Raw genomic sequence first — 22,703 nt, 5'->3', positions numbered from 1 at the left:
AGATTGGGAACAGTAACATGTTCACCACCAGACAACATAGAGCATGGTAGACAACTTCTGAAGCCAAACAATCAAGATCTATCTATGGGACGAGAAATTGTAAAAGCATCGCCTAATAGGTTAACAATTCATAATCTAAAACTGTTGCATTGGACTTCAAAACAGGAAAAGAAAACTAAGATTATACTGATATATTCATAAATCATTGCTGTATGTTATCTGGTACACCATTGGGCTATCCAACAACCATTCATGGTGACAGGCCGTGAAGATTAACTGTAGTGCCTGATGACAGACACATGTACATACAGTCATCTCCACCATCTGACTTTGAGAACGAAAGATCAAGGTCCCCATGGTATTCATATACCATACACCAGTGGCTTGCGATCTGCTTCGACAAATTATAGAGGATATAGATCAGCCCTTGATGGGCATGTCAGCTAGTCAGTGACCAAATCCTTTCATTCTCACCAATCCTACAACCTACCTATACATGTCAATTTGTCACAAAACAAACAATATATAAACACAATATCCAGTGGTAATACAAAACAAACAAGATTTTAATTTATCAACAGTGACTGCTCAGAAAAATGTTATCAATGAGTGCAGAGAGAACAAGCTTACAAAACTAGCATTAAGTGAAAGATTTTACTACCATGTACATACTAACCTAACACGTAGAAAGTGAATGTGTGAAACTATTCTTCATATAAATATCATTTGAAAAGTATCTTATGACACGTGACCTTGTAATGCTTGCTGAAGCTAGTTCACCTCCAAGTTCTATGAGCTCATCTATACTACATATCTACACAGATTTGTTTGCCCAAAGAACCCTTAATTCTCACCAACTATTGCTTTTCATTCATCAATAGCTGGCCAAGTACTTTCTTTTTGTTAGAAAATAATTTTTTACTACAAAATTAATTAGAACAGAAAGTTATGCATTGATTACTAGTCCACATAACTTTGTAAAAATACTTCATTAGATTTTAGTCAAGGTCAGAATAGAAGCTTAAATAAGAAATATCAGGTAGAATTAAATCCTGATGAACAATTATATAGTGCAGGTTCTCAACTGTTGGATGGGAAGAAATGGAGATGGGTATGTAACTGGTCACCTCCTAAACTTATGCGGGTAAACCCATGCGAGGCCCCGGTAACCTACCCCAATATTTCTCAAAATATCCAAACCTGCCCTTGCAAACTTTGCAACAGAGCAGAAGGTTCAATATTAATAGCTCAGTACCTCACTATCTCTTTCAAGTTTTGCGATGGTTGGTTCTCCTTGAAAATCAGTTGGTCGGGTTTATCACTGCCTCGATGATTCAACAGAGCTCAAAAAGCAAATTTATTGACAAACAAAAGAGAGTGAAACTGCTGAAAGTAATGAAAATTCTCAAAAAGACTAAAAAGATAGCAGAGAAATGACAAGGAGCCTAATTACCATCTTCCATGATCAGCGGAGTTAGAGCAGTGTTTCAAGTAACTCGGCGAGAAATTGGGACTCAGGCCCTGTCCTTGCCGAGTAACTCGGGTGAGTGCTTGCCCAAGTCCTGCCAAAGCCCAAAAAAGAGCAAATAATTGAAAAAAATTCACAAAAATTGTGGAAAAAATATAAACTTCAACAAAATCCAAAAAAAAAAACTAAATACGAAAATATATCAAAAGCATGAAATATAAAAAATATTGTTACTGGCTTGTAAAACAATGGATACACACACACACATATATATATATAGGAAAAAAATCCTGTACGCCCATGTGTATACCGCTGCAGTAAACTCCCAATGGCCCAGATCGAATCTGGGTCAATATGACAGTCACGGTTGTCCGAGAGTGTTTGAATTTTAATTTTTTTTTACAAATCGGAATAATCTGAAATTTGGAGCGCGTGTACATAAAAAATAGGTGAATCTTCTAAAAATATAAAAAAAATATTTTATATGCAAAAATTTGACCAAGATAACCCCTGTAAAGTTTCAAGGTATTGTAGTCTTTTTTTTTGGGACCATTTTTTTTTTTATATTTTTATTAGGTACGCTTTGATGAGAAGATTATACACCTAAAATTTCAAGTGATTTGGATTTATAGAAAAAAATTAAAATTCAAACACGAAAAGAAGTCGTGACCGTCAGATCGGCCTAGATTCAATCTGGGCCATTAGCGTTTACTGTAGCAGTCAGCTAGTGGGCGTACAGAATCCACTCCCATATATATATATATATATATATATGGAAAATGTTTATATATGGTTGCAACCTTAAAATGTAGAATTATAGATGCATCTAAAAAATCCATCGAAAAAGGTTGTTTTAATTTTGAAAAACCCTCTAATTGATCATCTCGACATCGAGATGCATGAATATGAAGAAAAACAAAGATTTTGAGTCCTAGAAATAGTACATCTTGCAACACATTATCTAGACCGTCCATTTTCGAGATTTTAACTATTTTTAGTTTAAATTTTTAGAATTAGATATAAAAATAAATTTTTAGATGATCCTAAGAATTTTTATAAAAATTTGGAGGTGCACCTTAATTGGATTGTTTAAGGCTGCAACCTTATAGAAACCACACCCTATATATATAGGAAGCATCTACACAATGCCTATGGACGAAATGCTACAATGATTTCACCCGTAGGCTCATCGCCATCTGAAGAAATCGAACAGCGTGCTTTTTCAACCGCCACGAACATAGCATGTCCATGGCGATACCCTCACAGATATACTAAGTCGGTCCATGGCGGTCCAAAAATTCACGCGAAACCACAACAGACGGCGTCGTCCGTTGCAGCTCCGTTCAATAAACTGAAACAGGCATAGCAAGTTCATGGCGGTGGTGAAACACTGTAGCACTACGCCTATAAGCGTTTCTTAGGTTTTTCATAAACTTGGAGAAATAGAAGATCCAATATTCAAATCTATAAGATCCTAACTTTATCATCATCATCATCATCATCATTATTTGTCGAAGACCTACCCAATGGTTGGATCAAGAACAAAAGGATATACCTAAGGTTCGATTTTCATCGAAGATTGACCATCGGACTCAAAGAAATAATTTTTTTTCAAAATAAGGCAAAAATTCCCCAATTCTTTGTTCCACAAAATGTGAGAAATATAGTGGTTTTTCTCAAATCTAATTATTCTAATAGGTAGATCTTGATGGATCAAAATATGGGTTTTGGGGGGCTCCTACACTCAAGTAAAATGTAAAATGGGTGGCAGGTTTCCTTGCCGAAGTACTGTAGAACTTTGGGAGTTTGCCTGAGTTCTACAAAACTCTAGTGAGTTTGTAAAGTACTCACCTGAGTACTATACACAAGCCCCCTTTCCCTATGTTGTACATATCTATTTGCCTTGGCATCCAGCCAAGGCCGAGTAACTCTGAATCCACGCCAAATAGGAAAAGTTTTAAGAAATTGAATTAGGATTAGGTATCCATGTTTGAACAACGAAATAAAGGCAGAGTTGACAGGGACAACTCTGGTATTTGGTATTTTTGGGATGGGCAAATATGGTTTGAAATGGTTTCTATAGGTTTTATTGGCATACTTACAGGTAACTGGCTAACCCACTGAATCTGACAGAACATCTCTGTTTTTTCCCCATCCGTAGATCAAAATACTACATTCTATATTTAGTCAGTTACAATCAATTATAGTTTATTATTTCCATTATTTCTCATTTTAGAAACTTAGGACCCGTTCGGAGACTAACATGCATTCCTGGACCATCAGCCATTGAAGAACATACAAACATAATTTTTAAAACAACCCAAGTTCTAATCCTAATGCTGAACTACCCTAGAGAAAAAATATATAACTAGGGATACGCACATAAGTTCGGTCATTCAACTCACTTAAGTTCAGTGTGTTTTTATGTCCACCAGCCACATGCTTGCTTTTTAAAGTGACACCTTGAACCACAAATGCCAGAATATTCAAGCTACAACCCCAACGTCCCCATGTGTTTTGGGGTGGAATACAAACCAGCAGTTAATATATTCCAAAGCTATGGGTCATACCATTCATTCATTCAGGTAACTGGTTTATATAGGTTTTATTGGCATACTTATAGATAATTGGTCAACCCACGGAGTCTGACAGATATCTCTGTTTTTTCCCCATCCATAGATCAAAATAATGCATTCTATATTTAGCAAGGTAGAATTGATTCTAGTTTGTCATTTCTCATTTTGAATTGGAAACTTGAGACCCATTCGGACTAACATGCATTCCTGGACCATCAGCCATTGACGAACATACAAACGTAATTTTTAAAACAACCCAAGTTCAAATCCTAATGCTGAACTACCCTAAAGAAAAGAATATAACTTTGGATAAGCACAAAAGTTCGGTCATTCAACTCCCTAAAGTTCAGTGTGTTTTTATGTCCACCAGCCACACGCTTGTTTTTTTAACTTGCATCCGAAGTGACATCTTGAACCACAAATGCCAGAATATTCAAGCTACCAGCCCAACGTCCCCACGTGTTTTGGTGTGGCATACAAACCAGAGGTTAATATATTCCAAAGCTATGGGTCATACCATTCATTCATTTATACCACAAGACGTCCCACTAGGAAAACCAACATCCCTCCTAATTTCCTTTTGCCAGGGTAGGTTAGTGGCAAGATTTGAACTTAGAATTTGGAGTGCCAACTGCCAATTCCCTGCCTCTTAACTTCTCTTTTTATTGCTAACTTCACTAAAACTTGGTATAAAGGCATATTTCTTATAAAATAACAGATATCCCTTTATAAATGGGATACCAGTTGTATGGACTAGACTAAAACTTCGTAATTGCAATTTGCAAGACCTTGCTTCCCCACTCCCTCTTTGGCCAATGTATCAGCCTCCACATCCCCCTTCACTCAAAGTGTGTTGGAAAGTCATACAGAATACTGACTTGTGTCAAAACTTTTTTCAAAAGTATTTGATAGTCCCTATAAACATCCCACTCGTCCACTTCCCGCTGGATGTTATTATTGGTGACACTTTCATTTACAATTTTCCACCAAGTATCGTCCAAACATTATAGGCCCCTATTAACTTCCCCCGGCCTCTTAACTTTCCTCAACCATGTCATTATATTTGAAATGTCCCCAAGAAGATAAGCCACACAGGAACATTCATTCTCCTTTAATAGTACAATGTTCCCCTTAGGAAACACCAATATCCCTTGACTTGTCATAAACCATATTCAGGAACTACATTTTATTTCATATTTGCACTCATGGCTTCTCTATCTTTTCATATTCTCTACGACCAAACACTTAATGCTACAAGTTAGAAAGGCTTGCCCTATGGACTGAGTAGGCCCAGCCCACGGCCGTGTTTGGATCGTATATACTGTTGAACCAACTCAAAACTAATTCAGGGCCCATAAAATGAAAAGGCGGTGATTGGGTCTATGTTCTTAGGCTTGGGCCCATCATGGCAGAACCAATACGGTTTAGGTGTAAATCCCTCAACCTTATTCATGTGAATACAATGTTTTTCCATTACATGCATATAATGGCAATAATTGTATCATATGCACGCAGCTATTTTTTTGCTTGCATAGGCCGCCATAGTCATCTATCAATTATGCACAGGATTACCCCTCTTGTCCTCACTTTCCATTTCTGCTTAGAAGTCTTCATGGTGTCCTTTTCTGATAAAGCATGCACGAGCTATCCATCTATGACCTATGTCATCAAACAATATGAGCGAACAAAAATAGAATGTCTTTCTCTATCAAACAAGACTTGTTGGGATGGTTGGAATAGATCTCTTATGGTATTCCTTTTGTCATAGATCTAAGAGCCAAGACTACATTTAAATGTATAGTTAACAGGCTGGAGTGGGCCCCAGTGATTTGGCCCATGACAGGCCCAAAGAGGTCTGGCCGAAGGCCCTTGACTTACAGGACAACTTGCCCCAGAGCTTATATATTTTTCGAACCTCATTTTGCTCTCTAGACATCTTTCATTCACTCTCACCTTTTATACCCCTCTTCTTACTCATTATTTTGTTAGTCTCCACACTTTCTGTTTAAGTTTGCTTTGTATTCTCCTTCTTTCTTTTTCTTTTTTCTTCTTTTCCCTCCAAATATTGAGAAAGAAAACTGTCACATAAAAATTTGATGAGACAATTTGACTTCAAGACTCAAGGGGACTTCCTCTTACTCTAAAAAAGTTTTTGTGCATCACTCCTTGATCCCTCACCTAACATTCAAAGGAAAAAGATTACACAAGTCAAGTGGCTTATAGCAAAAGTTATAAGCCAAGCCCCAAAAGACATAGCAAGAGGGATTTTTTGGGCTAAAATTTTGCGCATCATCTCCAATTTGAAAAAATATACAGCTTGAAGAAAAAAAATCAATTTTGAATTCTTGAGGACCTAAATCCACCAACTGCCAGATGGAATGCTGCATTCAACGATAATGACGAACTCATGTTCTCCCTTTCCTTGTGTGGCTTCAAAAAAAATTTGATTGCTTAGATGAGATCTACAAGTGTGCAAAATCGAGGGTCCAATAGACCCCTGCTTTTCAAAGTGGCTTAAGGTATAGTATAAGCCACCTGATTCCATATAATTCCATGATGAAATTTTATTTATTTTATGCCAGATTATAAATAAGGCACAATAAGCCTAGCTTGAAAGTTAGTTTATTCTACTGCGAATGTAGAATTGATTCTTTTATGGTACATCTAATCATGACTCCGGGTTTTCTCTAGAAAAAAAAATGCATTGACAATATTTATAATAATCCATGAAAAAAGGACATCTTCCCTTCTAATATGTCAATGTGACATTGTGACTTGAAATAACTTTCTTTGGGTAAGTTCCAAATAAATATTTCATTGTAGTACCCTCCCTCCCTCCCTTCCTCCCTCCATTGCCTGAGAATCGCAAGGGTTGATCACTACTACGAGCTGATCAGTATTTTACAAACTAGAGTCCCAAATAACATAAAAAAAGCTCACCAGATTTCACCATATGTAAAAGAAATACAATCAATTTTAATTTATCAGTCAGAGGCCCCAAAGATCCATACATATTTCACCATGCACAAGTAGCAAGTACAATTATATACACAAAAATATTGCCTTGCATTAGATCAAATTACATGACGCATCAATACATGGATCAAAATGAAAATACAACGATTAAAGATTTTTTTTTAAAAAAAGGACAATTATGTACACAAAAATATTGCCTTGCATTAGATCAAATTACATGACGCAGCATTACATAGATCAAAATGAAAATACAACAATTACATATAAAAAAAAGGAAAAAAGAAAAGAAAATACAACAATTGAGAGGTAAAATTTAAAAATAAACAAAGAAAAGTGAAGTATATGTGAATCCAATAGATAATGGAAAACCATAATTCATTGGAATCATCACCATACAATGAAGTGATAGATGATATGGAGGGGACCATGGGCCCCACAATTGAGGTCATGTCATTTACTGTTGACCCAACTGACTCCCCATCACTGTCCATTTTAATGACGGAGATGATCCAAATTAACTATTGTTTTGCATAGTCCATTAAATAATTGTATGCTTTCATATTTCTTTATACAACAACTATATGAGAACCCAAGACATAATATAAGAATAATTACCTGCATATGCTTATACTCTTTGTGACGCGCAGCCATGATCAACCCATCTTCTGTCCATGCTGTAATCTCAAGTTTATCGCTTGGAAAGGTCTTATTTTCTATTACAAGGCTGTGGTATCTACCAGCAATGAAGGGGCTGTGCATAACAGTAGACAATAGATCAGGTATATATGCATGTCAACATGCCTGTGATGAATGGGAAACTACAGCATACATATTACCAAAAGAAAAGAACTATATCGCACACATCATTTGTATGGTATACAATACAAATTTGGGGTAACCGCCGTAGATGATTATGATGGGCAGGGAGGATGTTTCCAGTGCTGATGTCCCTCGGGAAAACTATGGCCAGTGCTCACTGTTAGTATTTAGAATGCTCGATGATGGATGTCCACGATGTGTATTGTAAGAACATACACAGGTACTTACATGATAGAATATCCATTAAATACATAATTTCACAACATTCAGAATACATAGAGCACAAAATTGTCTTCCTAAGGCTTCCCCACAGAGTTCAATGATAAGCATTAAATACATAATTTCACGACATTCAGAATACATAGAGCACATAATTGTCTTCCTAAGGCTTCCCCACAGAGTTCAATGATAAGGACAATAAGAACACTTACAAATACTTTTAGTCCCATATGAGATCATCTTATGTTGCTTGCCAGCAGTTTAGCATGCATTTGGGGGCATAATACATAGCAACAATGTCCATAAATTATCTTATTTTATTATATTTCATATTTCTCATAGGCATAATATTCTTGGAGTTTGACAAAATATATTTTTCAATTTTTTGAGTATTGGATGACATACAGATAAAGAGATTTGCAAATTGGACATTTAAAGAGAATTTATTTGAATTTCATGTATAACATATAATTAGAATAGTATGCAAATATCTTTGAATTCATTGGATATTCCTCGAGGGAGAACAGTAACAACCATTTTGAAATAGTTTGGAAGTAGATTAGTAATAATGATGTACTTTTTCCTTTTTCCCAAGAAAACATAGAGAAGAAAAACACATTCATACTAACTGTGGTTGGGCTTGGCAACAAGCCTCGTCATCTCACTAGTCAGAGATGAGTAAGTTCTTGCTTATCTTCAGTCCTCTTTGCCCATAATCCAAAAACCAAGGGAAAGACAGGTAGAGACAAAATGAGTCTTTTAAGCAACTTAATAAGACTGACTTACAGATCTGGTAGGGTCTTTGAGAGATACTGCATTGCACCAGTGTCACCTGGGTACTGCATATTTTTTCTTTGGTGCCGCATGTCAATACGTTACGTATCAGCGTGTATCAACTTATCGACACTTATTTGGATATGGGTTGTTATGGCTCAGGCATGTTGTCCATACATGTCAGGTGACTCAGTGATTAGACATGGCATATTGACACCCTTGTAGCCCATGTCCATCATCTAAAGATGCAGTATCAGTACCTAAACATAAGTGCTTCTGGGACTCAAATCCACAACATCCCAATAAAAGGCCAAACCATTTTTTCCTCTTCGCTATCACCGTATAGCAGTACTTTCTATATTGAAATTTATTTTATTAATATTTCTCAAAAAAATATATTTTACTAATAGCTTGAAAGGCGCACTTTCTTGGAAAAACAAACAATAAACTCCCCACCTAAACATGCATTCTGATTTAAGAAAGTCAAACTTCCTTATGGGGACTTGAATATGGTCCTCCCTATATGGCAAAAAGGAAGCATTGTCCCTCACTTTGGCTTAGAAGCAATGGCTTTACAGGGAAGCTACCTGATACATTTACTGTATGCTTAGCAAAATATTTGCCTTAAAAAGATTCAAAAGCATCAAATTGAAAAAGAAAGAGCGTGAAACAGTAAATATTTTTATTTTTCTTATAAATAGTATTAAGAAACAATTTCAGTTTTTATGTTTTGCAATCTTTCTTGCAAATTTTCAGAATTTTTATATGACAAATATATAATATGTATAAAATTTCTACTTGCTTACTCGCACAGACATGTTGTCCTCTACTTCATTTTCTAGGCTGGAGTAGTAGACACATATGAGACACTTACATGACATTGATTTGATTACTTTTTCCCCTTTCCATTGCTAGAAATCAAGATCACATTTTTAGTTCTTAGCAGAAGTTCTTCCTATTTTTCAGGAGTGGAGATGCATAAACCATTTCTTCAACCCCTCCCCACACGTCCCCAACTCAGCCGCTGACCTAACCAAACCCAACCGCTCTTCCTCAAAACCCAAAATAGTAGGTATAAGAGCATCCATTAGGATTTGCAGAGCATGTAGGTAATAGGGACCATGCACATTACCATACTGAAGACGACCTCATGCTTTTATTAATTGTGATAATTAACAGACTTACCAAATATGAAGAACATTAATATTCATTATCATAATAGATACACTAGTGTGTCTTAATTAGATACACCACTCTATCTAGCAAAAACATTAATAGATACAGAAATGAAGAAGGAAACTCTACTCTTTACCATAGATAAATAGATGACGAAAAACAAGGACTCAGGGAACTTTTAGGTATCCATCCTTCATACTTCTCACTATCACTTGTCAAAATGCCAAAAAAATAACATCAATTTAAATAAAAATGATTAAAATAGCTCTGTCAATTTCAAAATTTTGCGGTATTTGGTATTCTATTTATTTTTAATTTTTTTTTGTATTTTTTACAAAAGTGAGATGGTGAGAAGTGCCAACACCCTAAATTTGAGCTTAATCTGATGTGCAGAAAAGAAAAGAAAGTTAAAATATAAAATGCACTCTCAAAAGCTGAACTTTATCGTAAACTATAAAATATACAGAACTATTTTTTAAATTTGATAATAAAATGGGAATTTTTGTTAGTTTCCCTAAAAAACCAAAAACCGACCAAAATCCCCCTTAAACTTTTAGGTGTAATTTGATTAAATTTTTTATTTGATTTTTATTTTTATTAGATGCACCGGATGCTCCAAATTTCATGTAAAGAATTTTAAAAATTAGAACTAAAAAACAAAAAAACGTATGAGCCATTGGGCATACAAGATGAGGTACACAAATGGGTGTACCTCATCTTATATATATATATATATATAATTTTCTTACATTTCTTTTGTGTATAGATTTCATGAGCACACAAGAAAATGATTTCATGAGCAAGCAAGCCTATTAAATAGTACAGGCCGGACAGCTCAGATTCAATCTGAGCATATCCAACAGCTAGTAGGAATGCACATTTTCAGTTGTAGTTTTTTTATAAATTCTTTTGAGCTAAAATCTTTGGAGAGGTGCACTACACCTACGCACACAAAAAATATTAAAAAATATCTGCAAAATAAAAAATGATGAAAATGTTCTTGCACCACTCGATAAACATGCGTCCCAGGCCTATACTGTAGCATTATGTTGTCAGGATCAGATGAGTGACCGAACCCATACAGGCACCAGTTTGGTTGGACCGGCCGAACTGGACCGGTTCACCAGTCGGACCGATCTAAGGCATTAAATAATTAATAAAATAGTGAAATAAGGAAAATTCGAGGAAAATAGAGAAAAAAAAAAAATGAAAAACAGAAAAATTTCAAAAAATAAAAATTTCTCGTTTTTTTTTTCTGTTTTTATTTTTAATTTTAATTTTCCTTTTTTCGATTTTTGGGATTTTCTTTGTTTTGTGCATTTTCCATATAAAAAATTGAAGAAAGAAAAGTAGAAAAACAAAAAAAAAAGCCCCAAATATATTTAAGAAACGGAAATCAGTTTTTAGAAGGTGCCATTAAATAGCTTTCTTATATTTACTAAAATCATTTTTTAGAATATGCCATTCAATAGCTTTCTTAATGTGCCGTTAAATAGTTTTCTTATATTTTTAAGAAAGCTATTTAATGGCACATTCTTAAATAGATATCTCATATATAATTGCAATTCTTATATTTAATGACACATTGTATTTAACGGCATTCAAAAAACTTTGTTTTGTTCTTTTTAAAACTATTTAATGTGCCAGTAAATAGCTTTCTTATAGAGATATGGCAGCTCCTAAAAGAAACTTCCCCTTTAACATTCACTTTTACAGTTTGACTTTAACATTCATTTTTACAGTTTGACTTTAACATTCATTTTTACAGTTTCACTTTAACATTCATTAATAGGACGAAAAAATCTCGTCTTAGGATCCTTTTTTCTTTTAAAAAAACAAAAAAGAAGGGGCAGAAACCGGTTCATTGCCACCAGTTCAGAGCCGGTTCATGTCCTTGCCCAGTTCAGACCGGTCCACCTGTTGAACCGGCAAGTCCGGTTTGGTTTTCACATCATTGCTGTAGCATAGGACAGCCAGCTCACAAAATCAAGTTCCGATATGTGTGTGTGTGTGTAGAAAAAGAGAGAGATAGAGAGAGAGAGAGATATTAATAGAGACATTGGAAATTTGGATAAAGAATGTAGTTTGGGATATGCTAAATATAAATATTGCCAAATTATGTTTTCTTGTACATATATTTATCTTTCTATTTTTTTTCTTTATCCAACTTTTATAGAAAAGCTAAATAGCAGCTTTTCACTAGTAAAATATGCCCTTTCTTCCCTCTCACTGTATAAATTGTTTGCCCAAGGTAAAATAAGATATAGATTTAAAAGATAGATATTCAGAATAAATAGAAAGGAAACATGCAGGTTTCTAAAAATACAACATGCCATATGAGGCCCTTAAGTAAGCCATTCCTTAAAATGGAAAACTTTTGGCTAGGAAGCCCCAAATATGTTCAAATCACAAAAGGAACGTCACTTTCATGCACCATTCCAAAGCTGATATATTAGGTATTTTAACAACAAAAATTGATACATCAAGATGAAACTTGTGGGAAGCTAGAAGGCACAAAGAACTGCTACTCCAGTGTGTGTCAGTGTGTGTGTGTGTGTGTATTTGCATGTGTATGAATATTTTAATTCGATTGAATAAGGTTGTTAAAGAGCAATGTTAGAAAGAGACGTCACATATACTTTGAACGAATGAGCAATGTCAAGAAAAAAACATGTTAGACTATGTATTACATAGCAATTTCATAAAACGAATGACACATATAATTTGCATGAAAGCGCAATGTCATAAGATAAAAAAAACATACGTTGTTTGACTTTGAATAGAAGAGCAATGTCAGAAAAAGAATGGCATATGTAGCAGCTAGAGGAAGAATGGCATATATAGCAGCTAGAGGCAAGTGGCGAACTTACTTTGACAAGCCCAAAAGCAAACCATCCTCTCCTTTTTCATCATAGTATACAAGAGAACTCTTTCCATGCATAACTCCAAAGGGAGAGCGCACAATCTTTCCTATAGAATGCAAAATTGGTTTTCATCAATAGGTGTTCATGCCATCAGGTGAAATTAGTTTTCATCAATAGGGGCTTGTGCCATTAGTTATTATGCTTTTACCTGCAACTACTGGAAGTTCTTCAATAAAGATGTTTAACCAAGCATATCGTTTTCGATGAACAAAGATGGATCTACAAGAGATACTCTTAAACACACACACAACACATGTATATCTCTATTCATTTTTTTGGGGAGCACAGTGGTAGGATTTGAATTTGGGATGCAATGTGCAATTGTTTACACCTTAACAAATCAAGCCCAAGCCCGCATCCTACTTATATACATAGATAACGAGATTTCCCATTGTGGTTGTTGGATCTGCTCTAGAATCACAAACTCCATAATCTAAAGTGGGACAAAGCAGGATCATGACGCCACAAGTCATGGGATCACAGTCCCATAGGCCATGAGAACCCTTGGTGACAACAATGTGAATGAATTGGGAATTAAATTGAAAAAGGAAAATTGGGTTCAATTACCAGTTTTTAGAATTTTGAATATTAAAAATCACATATAAAATTTCATAAAAAGTATCTACTTGCCTAAATTGAAGGAGATTTCAATGGATATCGAAGATACAAAATTTGACAAATACATTAGAAGCAAGTTATCACGGATGGGTACTTCTAGAATAAAAGGAGGTGTTTATTACATGTATAAGTTACGTAAAAAAATAAAATGCATTTCATTTGATCCAGAATAAAGGGAAAGTTATCATGAATGGGCATTTCAATTGATTCACGATAACTTACATACTCTTGACATTCAAATTTTAAACCAAAATGTGCATAAACTTATCTTGTTTTGGATTCAAAGACACATGTATCAATCTTGGTATCACAACATCATATTTAAATAGGAGCTTAGGTTTCCCTATTATAAGGGTTACATAGCTTCCTAGGTTTGATGTAGAGTTTCTATGGCAAGTCTAAGATTGCATGGAGTCCAAGCCAACCTAGAAATAGTGTCAAGAAGCACCAAAATATGTGTATTATGAAGTTTGAAAATTGAATAACGAGCGGCTTCTTTAAGCTTTTGGCCGTGGATTCCATCAATATGAGGCATTGATTCCTCATTCCCATTTGTAGTGCTGATTGAACTAGAAACCCTAATCTCTATATGGTGCTGATTCACTACATATCATACGTTCTCTTCCTAGTTCTTGGACAGTTCTGATTCTATACAAGTCTAGGTCCCTTGATCTTCCATGGTGCTGATTCCGCAAAATGATAAAATTGTTTGCTGCTGATTCCATATAAATTTTAGGCCCTTTGTCTCCTTGTAAGCCGCATCCTATCTCATCATTCCTTTTCTCTCACCCCAAGTCATCATCTCCCCCCCCCCCCCTCAAACCAGCAATGGCCTCAAATGCAAAGCTTAACCTCACATAAGACCTAGGCTACCAAACTCTAAGCCTACTGGTGTAGGAATCATCCTCGTGGTCCAAAATAAATAAATGCTACAAGGACAACAAAAAGAAACTTGAAAGGGAATAGAGTTAGTCAGAGAAGGTTAAGCCTATCGAGGCCATTAGAACACAACTATTGGCTCATGTGAAGTTGGACAAATACGTTAAGCCTCTTCATGTATGTATTAGTTTTAATTACTATATAGACAGACAAATTAGGGGCCTCGTCCCTACTGATTCACCCAAAAAAAAACACGACACAAACACAAACACGCATATGTATGCATCTATGTTTCACTTAGTTATTTAAGAATGATAATCAATCAAATTCAATAGTAAGTACTATAGAGTACAAGAGAAAAAATACACACAACAAAATAATAGAGTCGGTCACACTATAGGACTTTGGGAGCAGAGGATGATAGAGATCACCTACGGGACCAACATAAAAAAAGAATCTAGGCTCTAGCAGAATGAATGATGTTGACATTTAGTGAACACCACTAGTAATCAACAAAGTAATATCTGCAGGCTAAGAGAACCTTGCTAGATCATATATCTCACCACTATTTATCTAAGACCACTTTTTTATTTTGAGAGAGAGATATTTAAGATCAAGAGCCAAGAGCATTTGTGATATCATAACATCTCTATATGTACGGTGAGTTCTCTAATCCGTAACTTAAAGTTCCTCTAATTTTTTAAGAATCGAAGATGTTCCTAGCCACTCTTAAATCACTTAAATGTGAGGTAATATGGTACAAAGTTGACAAGGTAAGGTCAAAGGGGAGATACATACTTTTAGTGAAGTGTGTATTTGGTTCGTTGGTAGTTAAGACCTTCATTTCACCCCAATACGTAGCCTATCAGTCAAGTAGAGCAGATCTTTCTTATAGTTGAAGAGGGCAAGATATTCCCTCTAACCGTTATAAGTTGTAGTCGTTGGGGTTTGTGGCCTACTGACCTTTAGAGGTCATGAGAGCATGTAAATAAAGAATTATAGTGGATCATGCACTTTAGTGGGAGAGATTGTGTTGGTTAAAGTTTATGGCCATGATCATGTCCAAAACCCTTATCCCTGAATACATGGTACTACCATTGAGTCTCTGGAGGATCATTCTTATTGAGATTGGAGAAATGCCCAGGGAGGGATTTGAACCTACGACCAGTCAGTTAATAGCCGACTGCTCTACCATTGAGCTACTAAGGAACAACGGTCTCATATACGTATTAATGAGTCAAGTCAGGCCGAGAGAATTGTAACGGGAGAGAGCAGCGAGAGTCTCTCTCTTTATAGACGTATCAGCTTGACTTCCATCACGCTCCGGGGAAGAAGAATGGCGAAGAAGAGGTGGGGAGAGACATAGTTTGTAGGCCAGGAGAGCTTCGTGGTCTCCTATGTGCGGATGTAGGCTTGTGAGAGCGAGGGTTAAACCTTAACAAACTTCTGCATAGTACGTACATATAACAGCCGCATAGTGGGAAGCAACCATGAAAAAAGATACGTGTACATGTGCATAAAGAGTCGCCTTTGTACTATAATGATATGTGTGTATGATTAGCTCTTATAGGGGGGGGAAGCAATTCACATTCCAAGATTGGTTCCACTATTTATCCGCCAGCTTTAACGAGCCAATCATGAGCCCCTGTATGAGACTATGGGTCATCGGTTTTGTTGGGATGGTTTGAGAGAATAGTCGAGGATCATGGTTAGTGGGTAGGGTGGAGTGCTCTAACAATCACTTTTCTTGACCCATTAATACCAGCCACTTCTAGTTATCTCGTTTTTTGTGTAGTCAATGTTCATGTGAATTTCAGAAATTATATCATATTTCAGTCGTAAAACCCTCAAAAGGACATTTTTGAAATTACAAACCTGTGGAGGGGCAAGGGACCTTTATTTGTAGGAGTTGGAATTTGTTTTTTTGAAAATATCTTTCACATCTTTAACCAAATCTTTTATCTTTTTTACTTCCTAAAATATTATGTGAGATAAAGCAAGTTCTAGTTGTTTTTTTTATTGGTCTTATCCTAAGTTGACTAGAACTGGATATGGGCCAAAGATTCAGGGGATAAGGTTCCTAGATTCATCCCTAAATCATGATAGTTTATTCGTGGGATGGATGGCATAGATCTTTTCCTCTCTCACCTCACAAATTACCTCAAATCCTATTGGTCATGATGAGTTATAAAATTGGATGAGAATACCTAGGGCCCTTGAGGCCTATATAAGAGGAGACCCCCTCATTCTCTATACAAACTTCTAGCCTCTCTCTACCCCCCCTTCTCTCCTCCACACCACCCTACTCTCTCTCTCCTTGTCTCTCTCTCTCCTCTCCGGCTACCAAAAGGGGTGGCAAGCACCACCCTAGTAGGGGTGGAACGTGACCCAAAGATATTATTCTTATATCGAGGCATGCCCAGCCCAAAGTAAGACCAAGGGAGGTGCCATTCAAGGCATGCCCTAAGAGGTCCAAAAGGGGCATAAAAAAACCCTAATCTTGTCTATGCTCTCAAAACCCTAGATCTGAAAGGTATTGCCCAAGAGTTTCCCAATTCAGAAAATTCAGTAGGGCCAATAGGATTAGAGTGCACCATCGGTCAAGGTAATCGGGCATATGGGGTGTACGAAATTCAAAGGGGGTGACCCTAGGCAAAGTCAAGCAAGTCTTCCTGGCTCTCTAAGTTTATTTTCAACCGTTATTCCTCAGTTTTATTGCGATTTCCAGGAACTTTATATTTATTGAAATTCTTAATGTGAGCTTCTTGTTAGTTCTTGGATTGTGTCTCTTTTATTTGGCAGTAAAAGGAAATATCCTTTGTTGTATTTGGGGTTTTATTCTTTGTTTACAGCAGTGGTATGTGGCACTTGTAAGTGGAATTTAGATACATTAATAAAAAGAGAGAAAAAATTAACTTTACTCCTTGAATGCCACATAATCACTTCTTTCAGTACTTCTGTGTATTATTTAACTATTGAATAATAAAAGAAAGCTTCGTGACCAATTCAAACAGAATGGAAAACACAAAAAAAATTCATAATTTTACAATGTCATTGAAGGACATCGAGCTATTTACCTCCATAGGCCTCGCCGATGCATTGGAGGCCCATGCAAACTCCTAAGAGAGGAAACTCCGGTCCCAGTTCCAGCACACTCTGTAGTGATATTCCTGAGTCCTGAGGGGTACCTGTGGATAAAGAGGTTAATTTGTAACAGAAACTAATCATGGGGGGCCAGTAGACAAGGAGGTTAATTTGTAGCGTAAATTAATAACATGTATGATCCTATTAGTATTAATCACATGGGAAAAACCGTACCAGGACCAGGAGAGATAAGTATTCCTCTCGGCTTTCTCCTTAACAGGACAAAACAAAATATTCAAAAACAAACAAAGACAACAAGGTCAAACATATGATCATATCCAAGGAAAAGAAGAAAACAAATACCTTTTGATATCAGTTACGGTGATCTGATCATTCCGGTACACTTCGTAGATTGCACCGAGTTCGCCCAAGTACTGCAAAATGGAGAAGGAAAAATATGTAGCTCTTAGCATCTGATTCAATCTGTATCATTAAAAAATTTCGAGCATTGTTTGCATGTGAACTAATCAATAGCTCAGCTATTTTCTCATTAAAACTCCAATTTTTGTCCATCATCAGTTCTTAGCAAGCAAACTCTCACTTAGAATGAACACCACATTAAGTTATGAGAGGGGTAACTTAAGTGCCTTGTGCCGAGGACGTAATTTGAATCTAACAGTGCTCTATGAAAAAAGGTCTAGTGGAAGTGTAAGCACTACAATGCTTAGTTCCTCTTATTTTCTCAAAGAATTTGAGGGTGAATGTGTTCTATTGCATGCAGACTGGTAACCAGGGGGTCCTGATGACAACTGCCGCAGATAGTTCCCTTTTGTCAACGGAATTGGAAGATAAGTTCTGGTGAATTGGTCCAAAGACAATCAACAAATTGGCTCCAGATCCAAAGTTGATTATAGATGCAAATTGGTTGAGATGGCTACCTTTGAAGTCTGTAATGATGAGGCTCGAAAGTGATGACAATGGAAATAAGATGGTAAATTGGTGAAAGTCATTTGCAGTAAAGAGTAGGGCCATGGATAGGCTCTTTGGGAAGGTGAAGCAAATAAGTACAAGAAAAGTATTTAGAAGAACAAAGGGACAAGTATTTGAGTTTTTATCTGTCTGCCACAAGGTTTAAAAACTCAGCCAAGTTGACTTGGACTCAGCCTAGTTACTCGGACACAGCACCTTGTCAAGCCGAGCCTTGGGAACAAACTCAGACATGTAAAATTTTGATGTTTCAGGTGATGATTTGTGAGTCATATGCTCTATTTTTCTATTTCCCCTTGTAATGGATTTTTCTGAATTGTTTCTATAAATTAAATTTCCCTGAATTCTATTTTTTTCCATCTTTTTAAGACTTTCAAGAATTGTTTCTAGACTTTCAATGTTGTTCCATTACAGAAAAACTTATCATTCCAACTATGAAGCAAAATGCTAAAAGGCGAAAAAGATATCCATAGACAAAGGAATAAGCACAGCATTTTAGTACATGAACTTGAGACCATTGATAAAACCATAATCAGAAGCAACTAACAAAAGAAATTTATACAAAATCCAACATAATTGTATCAATAAAAATAGCAATTAGTTCATGAACTCAATATCATTGATAAAAGTTAAACCATCAAACTCAATACAACAAACTGACATGCAAAGATTAATCACAAGCAAATAGCAAAGAACTCAACACAAAACCCAACATACTCCCAGAATAAACATAGCAATTAGTTTACAATTAGTTCATGAACTCAATATCATTGATAAAAGTAAAACCATCAAGCCCAATACAAACTCGGGAAAAATAAAAATTTTCATAAAATTCACAAAAATTATATTTTTTGCAAAGTAAATGATAAATTTTTTATATGTAACTTTGATGTTTTATGATGGCGATTGGTGAGTTTTTCATTTCATGTGTCCTTTTTTATATTTTCCACTTTTTTTAGATTTTCTGAAAAATGTTTCCTGCTATAAATTCTTTTTTCTAAATCTATCTTTTATATTTTTTTCCATCTTATTTGGACTTCTAATGTTGTTTTTCTATCTTCAATTTCGTTTTCACTTTTCTTTTTAAAACATTTTTTTATTATTTAGCTGTTTTTGGGCCCCTGCACAACCAGGCGAGTCCAAGTAACTTGGCTCAGGCGGGAAGCAGGTCCTGAGTCCGAGCCGGCGCCTAGCCAAACCTTCAAAACCACATAAAAACTTACATGAAAAAGTGGCATGCAAAGATTAACAAAACCCAATGCAAAAAGTGACACTAATCAAAGGCAAAGGGCTCTATACAAACAAATCCAACATACTTGAAACAACAAAATATAGAAAATTAGTTCGTGAACTTGAGATCACAGATAAAATTTGCAAAACCAAGTAAAAAAAAAATTACATGCTAATATTAATCCAAAGCTACTCGCAAATGATAGTATACAAAACGCGAAGGATTTTTTTTTTCCCCTTTTTTTAACCTCACCTGGCAAAGATTATAAGTGAAACTATCGTAGTTATCAATCACAATGATTGGATTAACTGAATTCTTCTCCTTAATTTGGTCCTTGGCAGAACCCACTTCAGTTATGGCTGAGGCTCTGAGAGTGCGAAAAATCTTATTCCCAGTTGTTTCAAAGCCATGGATATTGAAACCAGCATCTGGAGAGAGAGAAAGAGAGTCAGAGGAGGAACTCACTGAAAGAATTGAAAGAATAAGAGAGACGTAGTGAGAGAAAAGGGGGTTCCTACTTTGACGGTTGCAAGTTTGGAGAGAGAAAGTAGATTGGACTTGGTGTCTTCTTGAAAATGCATTAATTTGAGTAGTGGGGTTGAGAGAGACCGAGAACGCCATGAGAGCAGGTTACAAGGCACCCAACCGGAAGAGGGAGAAAATGAGGAAAAATTGGGCAGTGTGTGCAGGGAGACAGATAAAAGAGAGAGAGGGCCAGAAAACGATAGGTATAGAGAGAGAGTAGGGCCAAACCGGGTGGAAGAGAGAAATAGATATGTAGAGAGAGAAAGGGAGTTAGAGAGAGAAACCATGACTAAATATAGAAAGAGAGAGAGAAGGGCCCTGAACGGAGAGAGAAAATGTCGAAATGGGTCTGACTAATGCACTCTAGCAGTGCTTTATTCCATGATAACGAAAATACCCTCCTCCTGCTTCGTCCATTTCAGGGTCACATCACCTTCTGATTTGAAATGAATCCAATTTCACAGTGGCAAATATGTAAGTTTAGAGAGTAGAGGCTAAAATTTGTAAAATTTTCCCGCCACGCGCTGTAAGAACCTCGCCCGCCATCGCCTACATTTGGCAACACAGAGAGAGCCACGCGGTGGTTCGCCATCACAACAGAGACCGTTTTTTAGCAGCCTCCCTCCACGCGCGCGTAGAACCTCTTCCGCCATCACCTACATTTTTGCACACCGAGAGACCCTTATTTAGCTCTCCTTTTTCCATTCATAGGTCTTTAAGATAAGATTGTCACCACTATAGTTTACAAGTACTAAAGTTACAAATAACCCCAACAATACACCAACTTACCCTTACTTAAATTTGCTCTCATTTTTTTTTTCCAAAATATACTTTCTTAACAAATACCCTCAACTACAAAAAAGCACATTTTTTTTTTAAAATACCCTTTTTGTAAAAAAAATAATAATTTTTGCCTGACATTCATGTGGGCATACGTACAGTACCAAAAGCCACATGGGCTGTCGGACCACATGAACCCATTGCTAGACCCATTAAACTAAAAAACATGTTGGATCGCGTTTATTCTCTGCCAAACTGCATTGTGTCCAAGAAAAATGTATCACACCGCTTGTTCAATTTGCCGGACCGCACTTTTGTCCAGAAAAAATTTTGCCGGACCGCACATTTGTCCAGAAAAAAATGTGTCGAAGCATGTGTCTAATCTGTCGGACAGCACTTTTATCCAAAAACATCAAAGCCAGACTGCTTATTCAATTTGCCAAACCGCGGTTTTGACCATAATAAAAGTGCAGGACCGCATGTCTGTTATGCTAGATTGCAGTTTTGACCAGAATGAAAAGTGCCATACCTGTTGTTTTGACTACCGAACCGCAATTTTGACCATAACGAAAAGTACTGGACCGCTTGTTTTGATTGCCGGACCGCATTTTTGATCGAAGGAGGGAAAGAGGAGAGAGAGGCATGGGTAAAAGTGTTAGGGTAGTTTAGTTTTTTTTTGTTTCTTTGTTTTGGGTTGGGGGCATTTGCTAGGAAAGAATGTTTTGGGATAAAAAATGAGAAAAAAATTGGGGCTGGGGGTAAGTTGCATAGGAAGTGTATCTTTGGGGTATTTTGTAATTTTCTATTCACTATTTTAATCAACAGGTACCAATAATTAAATAAAAAATTTGAAGGGGACTATCATCATCATAATATTTTCTTGATTATTTAGGATCTTCTGGTCCATCATTTTGTTTTATGTTCGTATATCTTTGCTACTACTTCCAACAGTCTTTTTAGGGCTACCTTTTGTCTTTTTTAGCTTTTTATTTGAACAAACACACACCTCTTAACAGGCGTTGCATTAGTTATGCACTACATGTGATCAGCCCTCTTAAGTCTACTTTGTCTCATATTATTGTCTATTGGAACCACATCTACGTTTTCTTTAATGTGTTCATTTCAAATTTTATCCTTTGCTATCTTGCCACTCATCTATTTCAACATCCTCATCACATCTATACTCATCTTATGGTTATGTGGTTTATTGACCACCCAATATCTTGCCCTATAAAAGCAAAGTTGGTATCACAAACGTCTTATAGAACTTCCCTTTCAATTTCATTGGTTTGTAGCGATCACTTAAACTCAAGTTGCGCTTCTCAACTTCACTCACTCAACTCTAATTTTATGCGCGACATATTTCTCAATGTCTCCATTTTTTTGGATTGTTGACCCAAGATATTAACAGTACCTTCCCTCACTACTTTAAGTAGTATCCCATAGGTAATTTAAGTTATTTTAAAAAAAAATTGTAGTGGAGATCATAAAAGGGATTAATTTATACTATATCCTATTAAAGTGAAGAATCTGGTGATAGGGTTTACAACAATGTTTCAACCATATCAGCAGATCAGATCATTTGCCCACATATATGTGTTGGATCACTTAATTGGTGATCTGGATCGAGTTCTAGTCAGTTTGAATCAGTGATCCTGAGAAATATT

The 22,703-nt window shown here is 36.1% G+C and overlaps 1 protein-coding gene across 10 annotated transcripts in view; it reads right to left on the bottom strand.

The window, feature by feature from the left end:
• The window catches only part of LOC18439193 (anthranilate synthase beta subunit 2, chloroplastic), a 56,883-nt gene that overhangs the window by 1,588 nt on the left and 32,592 nt on the right, over positions 1-22,703 (bottom strand). For 5 of the 10 annotated variants that reach the window (XM_088864569.1, XM_088864568.1, XM_088864570.1 and 2 more), the window contains 5 exons: positions 17,877-17,947; positions 17,748-17,785; positions 17,507-17,617; positions 12,879-12,978; positions 7,636-7,771 (listed from right to left, as the gene is read on the bottom strand). In XM_088864569.1, coding sequence (XP_088720695.1) covers positions 7,636-7,771; positions 12,879-12,978; positions 17,507-17,617; positions 17,748-17,785; positions 17,877-17,947 — 456 coding nt within the window. Of the gene's footprint in view, positions 1-1,453; positions 1,563-7,635; positions 7,772-12,878; positions 12,979-17,506; positions 17,618-17,747; positions 17,786-17,876; positions 17,948-19,983; positions 20,160-20,249; positions 20,913-22,703 lie in introns of all 10 variants that reach the window. The other 5 variants (XM_088864565.1, XM_088864566.1, XM_011626940.3 and 2 more) reach the window with 2 other exon arrangements.

Source organism: Amborella trichopoda, chromosome 4, assembly GCF_054954075.1.
Source record: "Amborella trichopoda isolate Santa Cruz 75 chromosome 4, AtrichopodaSantaCruz75HAP2 v2.0, whole genome shotgun sequence".
Taxonomy (NCBI): domain Eukaryota; kingdom Viridiplantae; phylum Streptophyta; class Magnoliopsida; order Amborellales; family Amborellaceae; genus Amborella; species Amborella trichopoda.
The sequence above is the reverse complement of the archived record's forward strand: the minus strand, read 5'-3'. Positions and strand labels throughout refer to the sequence as shown.